Source organism: Stegodyphus dumicola, chromosome 2 (assembly GCF_044657685.1).
Source record: "Stegodyphus dumicola isolate Sdum_Otavi_A_Nest chromosome 2, ASM4465768v1".
Lineage (NCBI taxonomy): Eukaryota > Metazoa > Arthropoda > Arachnida > Araneae > Eresidae > Stegodyphus > Stegodyphus dumicola.
This window is the reverse complement of record NC_140769.1, coordinates 185,031,763-185,054,531: the sequence shown is the minus strand read 5'-3', so window position 1 is coordinate 185,054,531 and position 22,769 is coordinate 185,031,763. Positions and strand designations below refer to the sequence as shown.

Below are 22,769 nucleotides of genomic sequence, written 5' to 3'. Positions count from 1 at the left end.
AGCACATGCAAAGGTTTGTGTATGATTATTTTGACATATGATTAGATTCTTTCAAACACTAGTTAATGCACACAGAAGTACACTGAGAGAATTTTCCCACATCTACATCAGATATGTAAAAAATAACTAAGGGAATTTCTTGAAAATGTGATTATTCGGAACCATCCTCATGATTTCCTACATTTGTCATTTCTATACATTTAAAAAGAATTCAGGATTGGAATTTTGAAAGCTAATAGATAATGACGTTGACATTTCTTGTTCGAACAGAAATAACAAAAGGTCTAGCTATAAAAGTTTTTGTAGAAATTTAAAGCTAGCTTTCAGTCAATGAGAGTTATTAATAAATAGCACATTTGTCGAGTATGAGTATGCAAAAGTCACAAAGAACGAAATTCCTTCACATAAATATAAAATTGTATCACATAATTGTTGGATTTAAAAAACATTATCCAGTCATGTCTCTGAACTACTCAGTTACTGATTTGAGATGCCAGAATATGACAAACAGTTTTACTGTGCCATTAAAGTAGCTTCTGAGAGTGGATTACTACTTTTATGTAAGATTAGTTTTTTCCCAAACATTCCACTCTTCTAGTGAATGCACAATGCAAATTCATTAAGAATATTTTGCTAGAGCTAGTTCCATCACCTAACATAAAAGTCTATGATATTCAGCTTCGGTAATTTCTCGAAAATAACATTAATCAGGATTATCACTGTAATCCACTAAATACATTGTACAAAAGAAGTAGCAGAACACTGAATAATGCAAACTTCGAATTCTTTTTTAAAATGGGGGGAAACCACATGTTACTTATGCTTGTTTCACACTTCTTCTTATAAGAATTTATTATATTTTTCTTGATATTAGTATATGAAAAAATTTCACACCTTTTATCTATATTTTAGGCTCTCTTGTAATTTATTCAGCAATGTCATCTTTGAAGTACTCAATTTCTTTGCTGATACACTATTTCCAAAGCCAAGTGGTTTTCAGAAAGATGCTTTCTCTCTCTGATAAAAAAGATAACCCTGTTTGAAAATTTTCCATTGTATAATCAATCATGTTGAGACTTCATCCCTTAGATGTGGAATTTCATTTTGAAAATAATGTTATGGATTTTGGATATATATATATCAATAATTTTAATGAAATTATATATAAAATCATAGTATCTCTTGTGTAACATGAAATGCATCAAGAGATGAAGCTATGCTGTAAAAATATGGTTACTGGGTTCATTTAACATTGAGATAAATGGCTATCTTGCCAAATTTGTGAGATAATGGAATGTTGACAATGGTTTTGGCAACTAATTTTTGTTAAGAAATCCTCAAATGTCACCAAACTTGGTGACCATTTGCCGACACTTTGCTCTGGTCCCTGTGTAACTGTAATTGAATAACTATATGCAACTCTAACCATATCCCACCCTTATACATAACTTTAATCATATAGGCCTTTCAGTAATATCAGAAGCTGGAAGGTAGTGGAAATTTTTTGCAGCTGGGCTGAAACTATACAAGACCGGTAAGATCATAAGTTCTCCGTTTTTAGTTCAGAGTTGACTTTGGAGCATTGAGATATCTCTGAGCCATCTAAATGGATTTTGGATTGCATTATGTTTAACAGCCTTAGTAGTTTGAAGTGGCAAACACTGACTGAACTGTCCTGTTGAGAAGAGCTGTACGAGTACTTTTGTGGAAAGTTCAAGAACTATCAAGTTTTTCTTTTGGAAAAATATATTTTATCAAGCTATCATTGATTCTGCAAACTTTCAATCTATTAGGAACCCCTATGCATGCAACTATAAGAAAAAGATGGAGATTAGGCAAGTAAAGAGATAAAGGAAGTATGGTTAGCAAAGTCCCACATTAATAGTGATACACGTGCAGATGTGGTGTCATGACAGAAAGACCAGGATTTATTTCTTTACTGCCTGGGTATTTTACTTCAGGCAATTTTCTCCAGGATGTCTTAAGATAATGCTACAATACAAGAGTAAACTGAAATCTGCATATTTGAAAACTGAAATTCATATTTACTAGTAAAAATTCCTCATGGGAGAACAATGCATAAAAAAAACGAGGAAGGGATCTATATCATTTTTACATTATCTTGGTATATAGCAATTTTTAGGTCTCAAAAAATTTTTTCAGTCTTTGCTGCATTTGTGTTTTGTCATGACAGCATAGTAGCTGCAAGCCTATGTCGTATTATCATAATAATAATCTACACAAATTCTTTTATCATTACTGCCCTGAACCAAATACTCCTGATTGATTGGAATATGACCCTGCACTGAAAAAAATCAGCAAACAAGAGATAAACTTTATAGAAATGTTGCATGTTGTGACTTATATGGCTTGCCCAATAGCAGCATCAGAACGAGCCCACAAAACTCATCATGGCAAGCAGAGCACGATTGTATCTGTTGGTTGGTTATAAGCCTTGAAAACCATACAGATGACAGTACGACTTCACTCAGTTCTGCCCCAATTTTGACGGAAAGTACCTCAGGGGGATGGGTCCACGGGTCTCCCACCCCTCTTTCCCTACTACCAACTTCTCGAGAGGACTTTCGACTTGCCACGTAGAGTGCCCACATGCAGCAAACACACTATACATTGACAAACATCCATGCCTTCTTTGGGATTCAAACCCAAGCCCTTCAGTATTGCAGTAGGCTTCCCTAACCATTATCTGGGCAGTTACTTTGTAAAAATACATTACTAATTCTTTTGTTGGAATCTGCTAACACGATTAATTTTAACTATTGCAATCTTTGGTGAATGAGTGCTGTCAATTAATGTTGAAGCATCATGAATTGACTGCAGATCTTTCTCCAAATGGTTATACCAATTAACTTAGGAAGAGAATACCAAAAGTTTATTTCAGCATTTCATGTATCTCCAAGTTTGATGCAACTTTGATTACTTTCTAAGTTAATGCACTGTTCATGAAAAACATTTATTTAAAAAATAATATTCTTAAAATATGTTCAAGGAGTTCTTGAAATGGGGCAATGTAGTGATGAAATCACAATAAAAAGCAATTTCTCTGTTTGTACTAAAATAACAGAATAGATTTAAAAAAAAAAAAAAAAAAAACTTCAGTAAAAGCTTAGGAAATGACAAATTCCAAATGGTTGAGTGTATAAAAAAAAGAATTCATTAGAAAAGCAGAATAGGTGGGAAATTTTTCTGTTTTAAAATTATAAATAAAATCATCTTATTTGTTACCAACTAGAATATCAAAAGCCTCCTCCATTTAAAAGTATGCAAGATTTTTTTTTAAATGCATTTCAATCATAACAGCTGACATATTTCAATTATTATAATCATAAAATCTGCCAAACATGAAAGTTGGAGGAGATGTTGCTAAATATTCCTGTAGAAGTTTAAATGAACAAATTGTTTGTAATTAATTAGATAAAAAAGAGAAACCACTTATGGATGTCATATATAAAAAAGTTAAATTGCTTAGCATAATTTTTCATATTACACTGCCACTGCTGATCTGTTTTTAAAGTTGCTTGTCAAAAACTAATTTGGCTTATTGACAATTAATTGCTTTTATATTAAATCCAAATAAACTTTTTATGATTGTGTTATGACATCATGTTTAACCATTACTGGTGCTAAATTGCACTGTTGGGTGAGAATGTTTATGTGTTAATAATATTACGAGTTATATAAAGGCAATAGAAATCTCTCATTTACTAATTTTTAGGAAGAAAAGGTTTTCTAAAATTCTTAAAATATTCTAGTTAATTAACCTTTCTGGTTAGCTGAATGCCAAATAGTTGGGCATTTACTGCAGTTAATTATTGAATCCATTTCTAGTTCATGCAAAGCATATAAGCACAAAAGTTTATTGCTCAAACTATTCATTTCAGGACATTTTATCATAGGATTTCATAAAGCCAAAGAGTCTGTTTTTTATAAAACATACTGAACCACTTCAGAAATGTATTTTTGTGATGCTGAGAATTTCCTTGAAAAGATTATTTTAGCTTTGTTCAAAAAGAACTGCAGAATCAGAGAGCAATGAAAATTTTATTACAATTCTTGAGAAACCTATAGAACAAATTGGTGAAATGTAATTGCCATACAGTAAATCTGTTTTTTTTTTTTTTTTTTTTTTTTTTTTTTAACAGCGCTTTGATTTGTTACTTTCTAATTTTTCAAAAGAACAAAAATTTCTTATAAGTTTTTCACATGTTCATGTTTGCATTCATGTATATAATAAATTTACTTTCAAATAGTTTTTTAATAACAAATCAGATTTTAAAAGTCAGGTAAGAAGCAAAATATTTTATACTTAAAAATTAATAAAAAAAATTAACTTACCATGCCATCAAGCTGAGATGTATGGCCAGATGAAATGTGTCTCTCATTAGAAACATCATTATGGGTAACTTCTACAAGAAAATTAGGCAACCAACTAGCATACTGAGATCCTATAAGGAATCAGAGAAATAAAACTTGTTAACACTTCAGCATGCAGTTTGCTTAAATAATTTCCAAATGGGAATATATACTGAACACAAATGTTTCCATTAAAGTAATCATTCATGTAACATTATTTTATTACAAAAATGCAGTTTCTGTACCAGTTGCATAACTTAACAGTTGTTTTTGTAATCATTTATTTACATATTATCAATCAATTCATTATCAGTTTGAAAGCAAATTTTTGAAATTACATGGGCCAAAAAGGATTAGCATTTTTTCTATATAATGTCAGTCAGAATGAGAAAAAGCCAATTCTGAGCAATTGACACAATAACCAGATCATCAGAAGTCAAGGATAAGATTTCGATCAGTCAACCTACTGCAAAGATGAGTAGGGCAGAAGAAAAAAAGTGATGGAATGGGGGAAGGAACTCGTGAAACAATCAGATTTTGAGCAAGTTTTTTTTATTCACATCATAGATCATATCTTCCATAATCAAATATCCATACATAATCCTTGGATGTATGCTTTAGTTCCGTGATCTCATGGCCACGTGAGCTGAATTCACAGTCTGAGAGCAGCTACGAGTGCAAATTATTTTTTAACAGCTATACATATAAACAGAGCAAAACTTTGATGAACTGCTGCTTAACTGAATTTATTTGCTTCAGTAAAAATATTATTAAAATATTTTATTGACACTGTAAGACGGATTTCAGAAACTGTAATTTTCCTTTCCTCAATTTCTCTTTAAAAATTTCAAATTTTGCTTTATGACATGTTTTGCAATGGTGAAGTAAACAGGAAATTATATTCACTTATTGCAAATAAAACACAATTTTACTGCTCACAACATTATAAAAGTACAGAATTTCTCATTTTTCTTGAAAACACATTCTACTTTGCTCACTTCTCTTTTTCCTTTTAATAAAGACATGGCTTGCAGAATTATCTCTTAATTAAAATCACTATAATTTTATTTACAACTTTAATAATAATCTAACAAGATGAATTTTCATATGAGAGGAACATTCAAAAGGTATTCACAGTTCTAAACAGTATTGCTATAACGTAAATCTAACAATAAACACAAATAAGCAGGTTTTACAAGCCATTTTAGTTTGTCTCCATCTGCATAGGAATGCGGCATTGCATCTTGCTAACCAACAAGTGAATGAGACAAGGAAATTATATATCGGAAGTACCAACCTCGCCCCCCTCAAAGAGGAAGAAGACACAGAGAGAGAGAAAGTTAAAATTAAAAGGGCTTTTTTTAAGCTTAATATGTTTTATCAGTACAGGTTATCAACAAAAATGGCCCAGACGGAATAGTGAAACATCTTATAGGATATTAGATGATTCTGCATTTAAACTAACATGGGAACATTACATATAATCTGCATATTTTAAAAAAGAAAAAAGAAAAATATGGATTCTTCAAAATATTTTATGTTTTTAATAAGATATATCATGAAACAAATACATATTTATTTAAATCAGTCAGATTTAAAAGTAAATAAATAATATTTAAGATGTGTATCTATACTTTAGTTTATTATTTAACAACAGACACATTAAGTATGAAAGAAAAATGTTACATTTTTCCAAATAGTAATGGACTCAGATGAAAAGTGAAACAATGCAAAATTGTGTTTTGAAACTAATAGCACTTTTGAGCAAAATTCAGAAATACCAGAACACCTGATGCACCATCAGCTGTGGTTAGTGAACTAAATTTACTAATTCTATACCTATGTAAAAAGTTCTTTTACGCTATTATTGTCTCATGGCCTAGCTTCAACTTATTCATTGTCTTTTTTCCTTTCAAAAGCAATCTCACACATAAGCTCAATTCATATCACTATCTCTCTTAAAACTATATCAATTATATCTAGAACAAATGCATAACTGAAATGTTCTCAGACCGCATAAAATTGCTTCTCTGGATGTATGCAACCTGTGAACTGCCAATCTGAGATTCACTGTAAATGCATTTATACTGAAGATTCTTCAGCACAGAGCAGTGTATATAAATACCAAATATCCTGCACTTTTTAAAATTTGGTTAGAATATGGCAGATTTAAGAGAAAATTAAGAGCAATATTGTGAAAATTATGATAAACTTCCCAAGTTGAGGCAAAAGGAACAATTCATGAACATTTTCTCAATTACATTCTTGTAATAAATTGTTAAGTATATTGAAAATTAGATCACAAAAAGTAACATTCTAGAAAAGATGGATTTCTGAAATTAGTTTTTAATTTCTGTATTACAAATACCGATGGGATAATTTTCTCTATTATATATGGAAAGTTATTTTCTAGCCATAGATTATACAAGAATTCTGTTTACAAACAAAAACAAACTCATGATGCTCATTTTTCTGAAGGCCGAATATAGCAAAACAAACTCAAATTATATTTGTCGACCTGAAAGCGTGTATAAGGCCAATGAGTTCAGACTTTATATACTATTGTGTTTTAACAGAATAAACAGATTAAGAACTCATATACTTCAGAGGAAAAAATATGAAAGAATCTGCTATATTCTTATACTAAGTGAATATAATCGAAAAAGAGAGAGAGAGAGAGAAAAAAAGATGATTATTATTGGTCAAATAAAAATCTGCATGCTTTCATAGCTGCTGTGAAACAATGTTGATATTATGCTTACTTTAAGGCATGGATGATAGTGATTTTCAGCAAGTGATTATTAATATGGAATGAGCTGAGCTATGGCATGTCTTCTTATAGATCACTGTTTCATTCATGTTCGCCCACCAAAGGCTAAGTGTTAAAGTTGCTGAACACTGGTAATTTGAACAAAGTTAACTCTCAGGCAAACAGGCTAGCTGCATGGGGATTTTTGTGGATTTTCCCATGTGTAACGAGGATATGAAGCAGTTTCCCTTACAAAGTTGGCTACAAAGGCCTTTCATTCAGAAGATAAACCTAGTGTGCTTTGCCGTATTCATATAAACCAAATCGCACTCATGTAATGAGACTTAGAAACATACTAAGATAGTTTTCTCATCTGCCTAACCTGTTTTATTCATTCAATCTTATCACTAAATAATTATCTGAAAAGTCAAAGTGAATTATAATTTATGAATTATTGCTTTCTTATAGGACAGCAAGTACAAACATTAAGGCGATAGGGGGGGAAGATGGAAGGCCTAGGAGAAAGTATTCTAGCAACAAAAAATAGTGGATGCTATAATGTAGAACAGAATCACCAGAAAAACAATTCAAAATGAATTAATGAAAGGAAGATTAAAAAAAAAATAAAACAATGTTGAAGAGATTGTTACAGGTTTACTTTTTTATACATTATTACACTATATCGACAGAAATATTAGTGCTGAAATGCAAAATATATGCTGATCTTCCTGAAGAAAAAGGAAACTTCTTTCAGAAGTACAAATATTATTTTCATGCATGGATGTCAGGGTACAAAGACATTGTAATGGCCAATTGATGATTAAACTCATATTCTAATTACTAAAAAAGCTAAAAATTTGAAGATGAAGTTACACATGAAGAATCTAAAAAGCATCTGACAGATAAGCAGTAAACTAAACAAAATTTTCAGGCTTTCATTAGATTCAGCTGACATTCAAATGTAATATGAATGTAAAGAACTCATTAAAGATGCACTTTGAAAAAGAAAATAATCTATTATAAATACTAATAATTATATAAAATTAACATTATAAGTAAAACTAAGTTTGTTTTATTTTTGGACAAAATTGTATATTTAATAATATACTAATTAATGCAAACAATATAACAAACGTTTCTGAATATATACAAAATCACACTCTTGATCCAAAAATAACTAATATCCACAACTGATAAAATTATCAAATAACAACAGTTCTTCAAATAATAAATACAGTTGAACAGAATTTTGAAAATAGTCATCAAATTTTACCGTTAAATGCCTCATGTGCAGTATTAGAATAAAGTAAAATAAAGGTAAAATTTAAAACCTCACTCAGTATGATAAAAGTTAAATTTGAAATATACACATGAAATTTCGTTAGCATATGCATACAGAGCAATTATAAAATAACTAAAGATAGGCTGAGGGGACCAAAATAAACAGATTTTGTAATGCAGTGTATGCACAGAAATGATATATGCAAGTTTCTGGCAAGTAAGGAAAGTATGAACAACATATTATATAGATAAAGCTAAAAGAAACCAACATTTTCATGTTTCCAGTCCTTGGTTGCTCAAAAGCATGATACCCAAGAGAAATACAAGATTCACAGTAGTGGTGCATGGCTTGGCATACAACAGCAATGATCTCAGGCATTTCTAGCAGCAATTGACAGTCTGACTACTAGATCTTCATTGCACTCAACGGAACTTTTACATATCATGCTCTTAATGTGCCCCAGAATGAGAAATCTATGCACATCAGATCTAGTGATTACTATGGCCCAGGAACAGATCCAATCTTCAATCTAGTAAGAGCCATAAATAACATCAAGGTAATTTCTGACATTACTGTAGAAATGAGCTAGCAGCCTGTTATGCTGGAACCACATTCATGTACATACAACTGCAAGAAGAAACCTTCTGCAAATTGTAAATAAGACATCTTGTAGAACAATGATGTTCAAGCAACTAAATAGAATATATAACCCTATCAAGTACATTGCTGGCCATTAAAATTGCAAAATCATGAAGGACAGCAAATACAAAGAAAATACTTATTATACACAAAAAGTATGGCATGAAGACAAAATGATTAAATTTGTATGCATTTAAGAGATTTACAGGGGTGTAAAATCAGTAGAAACAGCTGCCACACCTGGCAGCTAAAACAGCCCTTACCCTATTAGGCACACAGTCAAACTGGGCTCGGATGACAGAAATTGGTAACTCATTCCATGCTGCTTCAAATCTATGTCAAACTTCATCAACTGTATTAGCTGGAGAGGGGTGGCGGGGCAATCTCTCAGCAACCCATGACCAGATGTTTTCAATGGGTGACAGATCTGGAGACCATGCAGGCCAGGGCAGCAATCGAATACCCTATCGAGGGTATTCGATTGCTGCCCTGGCGATCTCGATACTGTATTAGGTATCGATTCCTCGATACCTAATACAGTATCGAGGGAGGTCAGAACACGATGTGCAACATGTGGTCTTTCATTATTTTGTGACATGGCATTTAGGAGCCTAGAAAATAGGGCACAACCACTGGACGTAAGATGTCAGAAATATACCCATCTGCATTCAAATTACCATTGACCCAAACTAGAGACGTGCGTATCGAATATGCAATGGCTGGCCTAAACATCACACCAGTTGCACAGTGCCTATGCCAATATCGAATGCAAGCAGGCAATGTGCAGTCTCCTTGGATGCTCCAGACACATATACGACCATCGGAATGCTACACATAGAATTGGACTCATTTGAAAAGGCGACATTCTGCCACTCCTGCACCCAGCTTTGCGTTTGATGCACTAGAATCGCCATCTCTTTCTATGCTGCATTATCAAGGGAAGCCGAAGTAATGGTTACTCTGCTGATAAACTACTTTGCTGTTAACATCGATGCACCTTACAGGCTGATACTGCAAACAAGCCATTTCCTGACTAATGGTCCGTGATGCAGTTGTACAGTTTTGCAGGGCTGACCTCACAATACGTTTGTCCTCTTTGGTGTTAGTAATGGGAGGGCACTGAGATGGAAGCAATGGATCGCTGAGGAATATACTGAATGCATGGACGTCAACCAGTACGACTGGCGATATCATGGAACAATAATTTACACTCTCAATAGGCAACTATACTGCCTCTATCAAATTTCAGAACTTCCTGGTAAGGATTTCCTCTTCTTATTTGAAGCATAACACTACATTCTCAGCAAACTTCAACCTTACAAAGCACTTAGCAAATGAGAAATCCACTACACAACTTTTCTTTTATGCAGTGCTTAAATTGTCATTTCTCCCTCCTGTATTGCCTAAATGTGCTAAAATACTAATCATTTGTATATCCCAACTTCTTTTTACTTCCTTATACGAAGTAAAAAGGAAGTATTGTAATCGCGAAAAGTTTCAGGCAGCATATTTCAACGAAAATATCCATTTTGACCACAATTGAATGCAATTTAACGATGTTTTTGCGTGATATCTGTGCGTAAGGACAGGATAAAATACTCTTTTCCTTCAAAAAAATTATAAAACTGCTCTAAAATTAATTCTGAAGAGAATTTTTCGTGGCATCTGCACGAATGTATTAAGTACGTATCTTGCATAACTCAAAAACGAGTAGACTCAGAATGTTGAAATTTTGTATATAGGACTGCTATAACATGTAGATGTGCACCTCGTATTTTGGTTGCAAGCGGCCGCACCAAACGTATATAAATATATTTATATATATATATATATCCACTCTGTTACCCGGCTCAGTGATCTCAGTTTCTTTACTCTTATATATTTGTAAATTGTACATTTTTTGCTTTAAAAAAGATTGAATAATGTTGTTCTTATCTTCCGGTTAAGGTTTTTATGCCTTTAGTAAATCTGTATGCAATATTTTTAGAATTATCAACAATTTTAAAGTTGTCTAAGTGCCGCTAAGCCTTTTTTTTATGGCGGCCATTGATGCTTACATTTGAAACAGGAGACTAGTGGATTTGTTGCCAATCTAGAGAAACTTAGCTTCGCAACAACAAAGAAAACGCATTCATTTATTATTGCCAATTTAATCATGCTTAATTCTTTCTGGAATTTTTTCGAGGAAATAAGTGTTTAAGATTTACTTCGTAATTTTTATAGATATTTGGAGTTTTTATGTATTTTTGCCTTCTTGCGAAGTGAGAACTGAATTAATTAAATGAGAAACACTCAAACGTCTGTGAAAAACTGTTTCTTTTTTGTTTTGTTTGCTTAATTTCTTTTATACATCATTCTAGCTTTATTATAGTATTTGAATAGAACATGTGGCAACGATTAGATAATTCTATTCTTTAAATGATATAAATTTTGTGCATTATGAGTTATAATATGAACGAAATGTATAAGATAACTGTTATATAATTATTGGATTATATAACAGTTAACTTAGTTTCCATTATATAAGTTTACTATCATATAATTATTGGATTATATAACAGTTAACTTAGTTTCCATTATATAATTATTACATAAGTTAACTGTTATATAATTATTAATACTGTTAAGTGAATCTAGTGCCAGAGTGTCGCTATGGTAAACAAATACTAGAGTGAATTTTAAAGAATGCATTTATTCTATTGTGGCTTATGCGCTGTCGGCGAAGTAGATTTAATTCAATCCATTAAGTTTAAATGAAATGCAAGAAAAAGTGCGTATAATTTAATATTCCGTACAAGGAAATTGTGTGGTGCACACATCAGATTTTTTTTATGTAATTTTGATGTTCATCAGATCATTCCTTCCTGGTGTTGCAATTTTAATGGCCTGCAGTGTAGTAGTGTTCTATATTAGCCCCAACATTAATAGAAAATTGTTAATGAGAGGCATATGATCTTGCGGTATATGAATTATCATATGCCCAAAGGTAAGAATTGTAAGTTATAAATATATTTGAATGCATAACTGTAGCTTCATCAGTGAATAAATATACAAAAGGAAGATTTGTTACAATCTGCTGCAGGTGCCAGGAGGCAAAGTTAATAGACAGATGGATAATCATCCGATTTCAATGCCTGCAATATCAGTATATGATATGAATGTTTTAAAATATTTTTCCTATCCTTTCTCCTTTGAAATCCTACAATTCATTGGTTGACTTATACCTAACAATTCTCTTGCTTGTAGTAGAATTATCCTCAAATGTAGGTATTAACCCTACCTGTACTAGAGGAATTCTTTCCCTACTCGTATCTCAGTGTAAACACAACATGATCCACTGTCACACAACATCCAGATAATAGGCAATTGGTACATGAAAGGAATTTGACGATTCAGCAGCTGTCTACCCAGGAATCTTTCTCTGTAAATGTTTTGAGTAGCTACTCCATTTCTCACCGCAGTCCCATACATTTAATGCATATTTATTAGCTCTGCATTTGCATAGCAATGAAATCTGCATGGGAAATGATGATTTATAATAGCAAACCACTTTCACATAAAATCTGAATAGCATTTCCTATCACCTTAACAAGTCGTTTCCACATACACATTCTATTACAAAATGTTTTTATTTCAGCCCCATCTGTCTACCTTTGCATTTCTACCAGATATTTTAGAATCACAATGTAAAACTTTTGCTCTAGCTCAACAAAAGTTTCACTGCTTTATAATTTTTAATGATCATCTTTTTATTCTATAAATACTTTAGATTTGTTCAAGTATGTCTAAAAGATTCATATTTTTTAATAGAATTACAATTTTTAACTATCATTTCAATCAGTAATCTCTCAAAATGAATATAAATCAGATCTTTCAGTAGAAAAAGATTTTTACATATTTTCTTGAGAGTATATGTTAGCGGCTTTGATGATCCGATGTGCAAATTATTAAAATAAGAAATGTAAAATTTTCCTTACAAAAAATCTACTTCTATCAGTTTTAAAAACTGTTTTTAAAATAATTAAACAGTTTAAAAATTCATAAACATAACCTTTTTTTAAAATTTAATATCAGTACAAAAGATGAATGTACTTCAAGAGACAACAGCATGCATCTTTTTTTTTTTTTTTCCAACTGTTTTAACAGGTAATTCAGTTAAATCTAAAACACATCTAAATCAATCATATATTATTCATCTTTTTCACTTCATATAAAATGCTTCTTGTGTTTTGAATTTGTAAATTTTCAAGTGTGGAATATAAATGAAACTAAAGTGTGAAAACAGCATTAATCCTCTGAGACTGAAAATATTAAAGTTTAAATATAAGACCATCAATGAATGGTAGGGTATGAACTGCGCCAAATTTGATCGAAGATCCCCGTCCCCCTCTTTTCTAATCCATGAACTGCACAACATTTCCTGTCCCCTATTTCTTTCCCAAAAAGATTTGGTGCTACAAAAAGTCATTTATCGCCATTAATGGGACATTCTATTGAGACTGCAAGCCTTTATTTTCATTTATCAATATTGTAAAAACTGTGCATACAAAACAAATATTAATTTAAAGTCAAGGAATGATGAGCCAGATCTTTTCTATTCTAAGAATTAAAAACTTTCCAAGTTGTAGATTTTAGTCTCTGATATATATATATACTGATATATATATATATCAGTTTTGAATAGTAAAATTGATAGATTAATGACATACACAAAACTGATACATAATCAATGCATCAAATATCGGATTTGTAGCTCACCTTAAATAAGCTTCTTGTCTAGATAAATATTAACAAATCTTCTTAGATAGCAGAATGGTTTTAACTTTCAAATTTACCATTTTAGGTAAACAGTTCTAATTTAATTAAAAAAATTCTCTTTATTAAATCTAAAAATTGGACTTCTTAAGTCGTTCTAAATTCACACTAATATTATTGCAATATATTCCCGTATTAAGCTTTCCATTTTTAATCATTGAAGTTATTTTGTTACAAATTCTATATTTTAATACCAGAAACGTTTAAATATTTATTCTATTTTCCACCTGATGTACTTTGGCATACATTTAATTTCTAATACACATTTAATTAATAAATTAATAATTATGAGCATCAGCATAATTTTCATAATTAACAACAAAAAAAAATCAAACTCCCTTATATTCATATTCTGGGATTTTCAGTTCCCCTTTTAATCCATTCCTTTTTCACATATTGTTGCACTGTACTCAAGTTTTCATGTGTGTAGAATTTATATACTTTGTATTGTATTTATGCCAATTTATATTTAAATGTAATTTTTACAAACTCTTGCATCACAACTCTAGTTAACAGAAGATGTTTCTAACACCTTGGCAAAGCTTAATCTTCAGCATATAGCTTATTTTCGAACCTAGTTTCAGGCTGAATTATTTGTAAAATTAATTACTTGAAATTATTTGTTAACAAAGATGGTCGCTAAATCATGCTAATAATATTTCTAACTGTTGTAATTTATAATGCAATGAGTTCATATGCTTTATAATATAATTCATTTATAATTTTTTCAGCAGTATTGAAATTAATAGGAGATACTGATAATGATATACATTTAGATTACAATGATTTAGATTGCCATAGCCTTCTTCACTCATGCTTTTACGCTACATTCCTAATATTTCATAATGGCATACAGATAAGTTTAACTCATTCACCAAACATGTAAATCTCTAATTCAGCCCACTTTTGTTCTTACGTGTGCTGTATCTTCTATTTTCTTTAATATATAGTTCAGCCTAATTTCAAAAGGTCTTGCGGAAATGTCACTAAACATTGGTAGTTCGACCCGAGTTTCTAGTTCCAGTGATCCCCCAGCTCTTTCTTTTTTTGTACTTATTTACTGTGTAAAAATGTAGCGTAAAAATTTCAGTTAATGAATTAAAAATACTTTTTAAAATTTATTCTTTAAATATATTGCAAAAATTTTCACCTTAGCATATCTTTTTACAAACCCCTCTAATAAGAAAAAATAAGGAAAGAAATTAACTCGGTTTCTGTGATTAATACCTCGGTGCAAATTATATGTAACTTTTTTCCAAAAGTATAGAGTTTAAATGGATATCAATAAATTATGGATTATTTCTCCATCTAATTTTCTTAACGTGTTTATTCCAGAATTTTCTTTTCATGCTGTAGCGCTTAAACTTTATGAGTTTTCTATAATCATTCAATTTCTCTAGCCATGGCAACTTTGCATACCTTCTGACAAGTAGTTATGTTTTTAACCACTGTCTGTTGACTATCAGTACATTATTCACTTGCTTCAAGAGTGCAACTTTTATTTTATACGCAAATCTACGTAAAATAGCATTAAAACTTAAGCTATGCGGAGCTCCTGATCGATTGCTTGTTTTAGATTGAATGAAATTAAGCTTAATGTTATGGTTAATTAGCTTGTTATTAATTTAGTTATACATTTCTAATTAATTATATGTTCAGATACTTCCAAGTATATTACTCAAACATTTGCATCCTAATTTTTAATTTTGGGTTAAAAAAATAAACTTTTATTTATTGAGAGGCCTGATTGATTATATTAATTTACAGTATTGTTTATGCAATTCCTTTCTTCGAGATAAATTTTAGAAAAAACTTTCAGCATAATAATTTAAATTTATTTACAATTTATACGTCAGTGTTCCAAATGCATAGTGATGCTGTTATAATAGATTTTATGCTAAGATTTTTTAAAATTTAACTAAATTTAATTTCTGCAAACATTTACATGATTACTTTAATTAACAAAAAATATATTTAGCACACTTTAACACACTTTGATATGGAATAATATTTTGCACTCTATTAAATTTTCCAGTCAAGTTCAGACATCTTGACTATTATTGATGTAATTTATTAAAAATTTATTTGTATATGTTATAATTATTTAATTTATGATATTATTATAATAAATGAAAGATGTTTGTAATGCTAATATGTTATGTTTATCAATACCTTTTATTTTCTTTGTTAGCTCTCCCATTTATTACTGTTATTCAAGTAATTAGCCTGCTTGTTAGATATTTCTTACTTGTTCTTCTGATATGTAATTCTATTTATTTATTTTTATTTTCCTCTTGGCTACAATTGGCTTCGAAAAGTTAAATTGTAACCCTGTAGGCAGCAGGAGGAAGAAATTTTGATTGGCGCAGTTGGACTATAGCTCGACCCGGGGGATTTTCATTAGCACAGTTGGAGTACACCCCAATGAATAATATATTATGAGAAAGAAAATTTCTGGAGTCAAAAAACTAATTACTTTGGCATCACTCGTAATCAATCTCATATGGAATGAACATACAGTCAAAAGTCGTTAATTCGGACATCTATAATCCAGAATGATCTATAATCCGGACCTCAAAGCTAAAAACTTTCTGCACATGCGCGCGCTGACGCATGCGCATAGGCGTTTAAGTGTGCGCGTAAGATCTTTACGACTGCGCATATGCGTGTGCGCAAGCACAGAATATGTTTTCGCGTGCGCGTTTAATGTATAACGGATGGTATAAGCTAAAATTATCTAATTATCTATTTCAGTTAATGTTGATGATTGCGTTGTTCCTTAGTCTTCGAATTGGATCCGGCTTATTTTTTGCAGACTGTAAGAGCAATTTTATAAAAGTAAGCTTGAACTTTCGATTATGTCAAATAGAATTTCCGATGCTGGAGCTGCCAAAGGATCTACGAAACGAAAGTATGTTTCGATGTCCATCAAACAAAAAGTGGAATTGCTGCAAAAAATGGATAAAGACATGAAGAAGGTGACAGAGAGGTTAGTGAAAACGAAAAAATTTCGATTAACAAGTTAGTTGATATTCTCAGCACAGCAATTACAGGACTTGAAAGCGGAACTTTGTAACTAAACAAGAGCTTATGTCTGTTTATAGAATTAAAGAGAAAGTATTATCACATAAAATGAAGCAACTTAAACAACTTACATTGAAAGAAATGTTTAATAAAGTAAAGAAATAAATATTAAGCTTTTTTTTTTTTTTTTTTTTTTTTTTTTGTAAATTTTTTTTACAAAAAAAAAAAATTTACAAATTTTTTTTTTGATACCCTTTAGATCATAATTGTTCTTTATTTCATAAATTATGGGTTCATATTTTTAATTTTAGAATTTCTGCATGCCATCTTACAAGATTTAAACTGATGATCTATAATCCGGAAAAATCGATAATCCGGAATCGCCAAAGTCCCGACGAGTCTGGATTAATGACTTTTGACTGTATTAAGAATACTAATTGAAAAATGATTTGTGATATCTAAAGACCGAACCTTTTCACTGCAAGAAAATATACTAGATCTCAACTAGAAATGGCACATTTAAATGTTAATATCATTTAACCTATTACAATTGGTGCTTTATCTACATAGGAAATTTCAGTAGAAATGATTTCAGGAAATTATACAGCCTACAAAACAACACTCTGAGAACTACAATGGATGGATCTTACTTCACATGCAATAAAACTATACATTGGAAATTCTCAAGCTTAAGAGTGTTATTTTAAATGCAATCTGAACTTCTTTGATACAGATATTAAATGTATTTGCTTTGATAAAACAAGTTACATTAAAATAATCATAAATATTAAACCTTAACAGAGGCACAACAGACCTCTGTAAAAATAGCCAGTTTAACTTCTGAAACAACATTTTATTTCTTATTCTGTTTCCTCAACATCTGGAACTGGTATTCACATTTTACAATTCCTTTATATATTGCATACATAATATTTCAATTATATCTCCACATCTTTTCATTTGCCTTTCAATTCTTTTTACACTGAATAATGTAATCAAAAAAGATTTCTGCTGTCAGCATTCCCCCCCCCTTCTTCAAAAGACTCCCCCCCCAAAAAAAGAGTACTATTTTTGTTTCTCCATTCTGATTTTCTTTCAAATTAATCATCTTACAGACTTTTCACTATATTATTTTTTTTAAATTTCTATTGTGCTTTTAGTACTATCCAGATTAAAAAAAAAAGCAGCACTAAGCTATCTCGTGAAATAACAAAGCTAAAAAAATACAAGAATGTGAATCATGAACTTGTAAGAAGAGTTGAGTGAATCGTCTGCTTTTTTACCTCGATGCAGATTGGAGAGGAAAAACTTTTATCATGATGTCAATAATTTGATATTTCCATTATGACTCGTTATTATTCGGTAATTATGACGTCATTATTCGGTAATTATGACGTCATTATTCGGTAATTATGACGTCATTATTCGGTAAGTATTTTTTCTTCGATATTTTGTACTCCATGTTGTGGTTTCCGGAACCTATAAACTGAATGTTTATATTTTGAGAGGCAATGTGGATTTCAGGAGTTGGCCGTTTTCAGGTCGGCGGATTTTCAGTATTTGACTGTATTACTCCCATTTTGCTAACTTTAATTGAAATGTAATCAGATCCCTATAATTTTTTACTTATTTTAAGATATAATTCGAAAAAGAAAAAAAAAAAAAAAAAAAAAACTATGATGTTTTCATATCACAGTATAATAAGAATTCTGAAACTTGTTACCTTGTAAAACATAACTAAATTGATATACTGCATAGTTTATAACCCACCTTTTTTTGCTTGAAATTATTATTAAATTTTGAACTGATATAAAAAGGTTACTTACTTATTATCGCAACCACCTTGGCGCAGTTTGGCAAATTTTACGGAAGAAAAAGAACAATTACTTTTATTGTAAAAAATTCTTATATTACATACATACATATTATTACATAAACATTCTACATTTCAACTACATATTTATTCCAAAAGACAACCAGTGAACCTAATTAACACAGGTTTTTTGTTGTGGTGGATATTTCGTAGTGAGAATTCAAAAATTGTTCTTTTAGCGATTCTGAGCCAAAAAAAAAGTGTATTCCTGCAGAAATTTCACCTCCTTTTCTTCTATTATAGGAAAATCCTACAAGCTAAAAAAAAATAAAAAACGCATACAACTGACGACCTTGGAAACTGAATATTTACTTGAATGATTGTTATACACATGGTTTCCAGAATTTGGTGTATCCTTAAGCTTTGGAGATTTCTACTAAGGTGGTTGCGATGACATGCAGGTAATGTAAAAAGAAATTATAGTGATTCACATTTGCTTTCAGATGCTTATATTACAAAGATTTATTTGCTTAGATCTTATACTGAATATTGAAACATAAACTTGAAATATTTTTTTAATATGTTACTTTTTCTCTATTTTAAGATATGCTTGTTTCAAAAAATTCTTTGTAATAAATAATTTATTCAAAATGGATTAGTCAGTAACTCATATAATAATTCAAAAACTCAAATTTTTTGTTGAGGTATTTTAACAGATGACGTTTCTTGTCATAATTTTTGTTTTAAATGAAAATACATTACAAGAATTATAATCTGCATTTGGAAATTATTACTTGTTTAGCAAAATATATTTAAAGTTCCATATCTAAAGTGAACAAAGCAGAATGCTACAAACTAGTTCTTTTAGAAATTACTAAAGATTTACAAAAATATTAAAAGTTCTGTTAGAAATTTAACTGTTTCTCATTTTTAATACGATAAAAGTATCTGAAACATCTAAATAATCTTTCATGTAAAGCTGTCGCGAACGACGCACGCTCCGCTCTTGGGGAACGGATTGAGCCTCCAGACCGACGAGAATTGAAAAAGAAATTTTGTTTTTTGAAAACTGGCTACGATAAGTGACGCAGTAGACTAATGACGCTGTTAGATATGTAGAACAATGATGCTAAGTAGTTAGAAGTGTTTTTTGATAGTGTAATGATTTAGATATTGTTCCTCTTTTGTGTCAAATGTCAAATAAAGTGATTCATACAAAATAGTGCCAATTTAAGATGAGTTTGGAACCAAATCGGAGTCTACTAAAGCGGCGGACCAGAATCGAAGAAAGCGGATCATAAAGGTAAGCAACCTTTCTTTATTTGCTTATCTAAAATTTTGAATGATCTGTTTTTTACTGAATTGAAACGATATAAATTTTTTGGCGCCCAACGTGGGGCCGCCGATGTAGACTATATTGAAGTGAAAGATTTAGGAATGTTTAAAAAATATCTCCTTTTGATTTGAGAAGTTTATTTATGATTTGAGAGTACTGATTTTTAATTTGAAATATTTTCTATCTGAAATATTTAAACATGTGTACTAAAATAGAAGAATTAAAGAAAAGACAAACTGTAGTTAGGAGTATGACAACAAAGTTGATAAATAATTTTAAAGAATACCTCCAAGAAGCAGAACACGATTTGTGTATTCTTAATGAAAATATTGCTTTATTAGATTCAAAATATAACAGCCTAAAAGAATTAGATAAACAAATACAAGAATTAATTGAGGCTACTGAATATGAATCGGAATTTGAAACTTGTGAAGTTTATTCCGAAAAAATAATTTCCATGAAATCAAAACTAACATTTACGTTAAAAGAGAATAGGAAACCTGAAATTCCTGTTTCGAATACAATTGGTAATATTGTGAATAATGATATTTCAAATATTTCTGTATCTCATTCAAAAATTAAATTGCCTAAACTATGGATCAATAAATTTAATGGCGATCCTGTTAATTGGTTATCATTTTGGAACCAGTTTGACAATGCGATACATCAGAATAGTGATTTAACAGATACAGACAAATTTAATTATTTGATATCATTTTTATCAGGTGCTGCTTGTAATGCTGTTAGTGGTTTTGCATTATCAAGTGAAAATTATTTTGCCACAATCGAGTTACTAGAAACACGCTTTGGTCGAACAGATTTAATTATAAATGCACATATGGGAAAACTGTTAAATTTAGAACCTGTTAGGAATGCTAACAACATATTTGCATTACGTAAGTTGCATGATGATATCGAAATACAGATAAGAAGTTTAAAATCACTTAATGTAACTTCTGGCACATATGGCACGTTATTGACACCAGTTTTATTAAAATTAATTCCGAATGAACTGAATCTTGATTTCCAAAGAAAAAGGAAATCGAAAGATAATTTCGATGTAAACGAATTATTAGAGTTCTTGAAAATGGAAATTGAGTGCCGCGAATCCATGCTACAAATTCAAGATAAAATAAACAAACATAATTCGAGCCACTTTCCTAAAGAAAAAAGAATAAATAAAATTTCTATTCCAATGGCTGCTGTGTTAAAGGTTTCAATTAACAGTTGCATATTTTGCGAGGATTCAGAAAAAGAAAAACATACTTCCGAAGCTTGCCCGAAGTCTGTAACAGACAGAAAGGCGTCACTTCGGAAACTCGGAATGTGTTATTTATGCCTTAAAAGGGGTAACCATTTGGCAAAAAATTGCTTTTCGAAGATAAAGTGTGATTCACGTGGGTGGAAACACAACAGTTTAATCTGTGACAGAAATAGTTTAGATGAGAAAAAATCAAATAAGAAGGATCTCAATTTGACAAACAAAGCATGTTTAGAGAAAGTTTTATTACAAACTTTAGTTGTAAGAGTGCGTGGCAATGGTCCAGAAAAATACTGCCGCTGTTTAATTGATTCTGGGAGTCAATAAAGCTATGTATCTAAATTCTTAGCTAATGCTATGCAGTACGAATGTATTAACAAAAGCAATGTGATTCATAGTCTGTTCGGAGGAACTGAAGTTGTTGAAACTCATAAACAGTTCGTTGTACGTTTAAGTAGTATCAAAAACGATTATCAGTGTAACTTCAAAGCGTTTGATCAAGCGAATATTCGTTCTGTTATTCCACAATTGAACATCAAGTCTTATTTAAATGAGTTAAAAACCCATAACATATTTTTGAATGATGTTGAAGGTAGGCATAAAAAATTGTTGTTCGAGCATTCTCCTTCTGAAATTCATATCCTCATAGGCGCAGACATAGCGGGAAAATTGCTTACAGGGAAAATAAAGAAGTTAGAATGTGGATTAGTTTGCATTGAAACTTATTTAGGCTGGAGTATCATGGGGAAAATTCCCGTAGAAATGGAAAATAAATATGATTGTTTTTATGCATTTTCTATGTTAGTATCAGATAGTAAAATTTCTGATTTATGGAAACTTGATACTCTTGGGATATTAGACCCTTCAGAAAGTCAAACTAAAAGGGAATTAGAAAAACAAACAATGACACATTTTCTTTCCAATGTGAAAAGAGATGAAGAAGGAAGGTTTCAAGTTTGTTTACCTTGGATTGAAAATCGTTCCCTACTTCCAAACTATCGAGAAATGGCAGAAAAGAGATTAAAGAGCACAGTGAAGAATTTAAGGGATGGGGGATTTTTAGAAGATTATAATGCAATTTTTTAATCTTGGGAAGATGATAAAATAATAGAGATTGTTCCTGAGGAAGAAGTTAATAACCCCTCTCATTATTTACCCCATCGTGCTGTTATTCGAATGAATTCCACCACGACAAAAATAAGACCGATTTTCGATGGATCCGTAAGAACTAAAGGATCACCTTCCGTAAATGACTGTTTGGAAAAGGGTCCAAATTTGCTTGATACTGTTCCAGCTATAATAAATAGATTTCGACTGGGAAAAATTGGCGTGAGCGCTGATATTAAGAAGGCTTTTCTGCAGATAGCACTTAATCCTAAAGACAGAGATTATTTAAGATTTTTATGGTGGGAACAGGGAAATTCTGAGCGTTTGAAAATATACAGGCATAGAAGAGTGGTCTTTGGAATAACCAGC

The 22,769-nt window shown here is 30.9% G+C and overlaps 1 protein-coding gene across 1 annotated transcript in view; it reads right to left on the bottom strand.

Annotated features, from left to right (window-relative positions):
- Positions 1-22,769, bottom strand: part of LOC118190196 (E3 ubiquitin-protein ligase AMFR-like) — a 241,888-nt gene that overhangs the window by 18,240 nt on the left and 200,879 nt on the right. Inside the window, exon 10 of the mRNA XM_085811513.1 lies at positions 4,357-4,466. Coding sequence (XP_085667639.1) covers positions 4,357-4,466 — 110 coding nt within the window. The remainder of the gene's footprint in view (positions 1-4,356; positions 4,467-22,769) is intronic.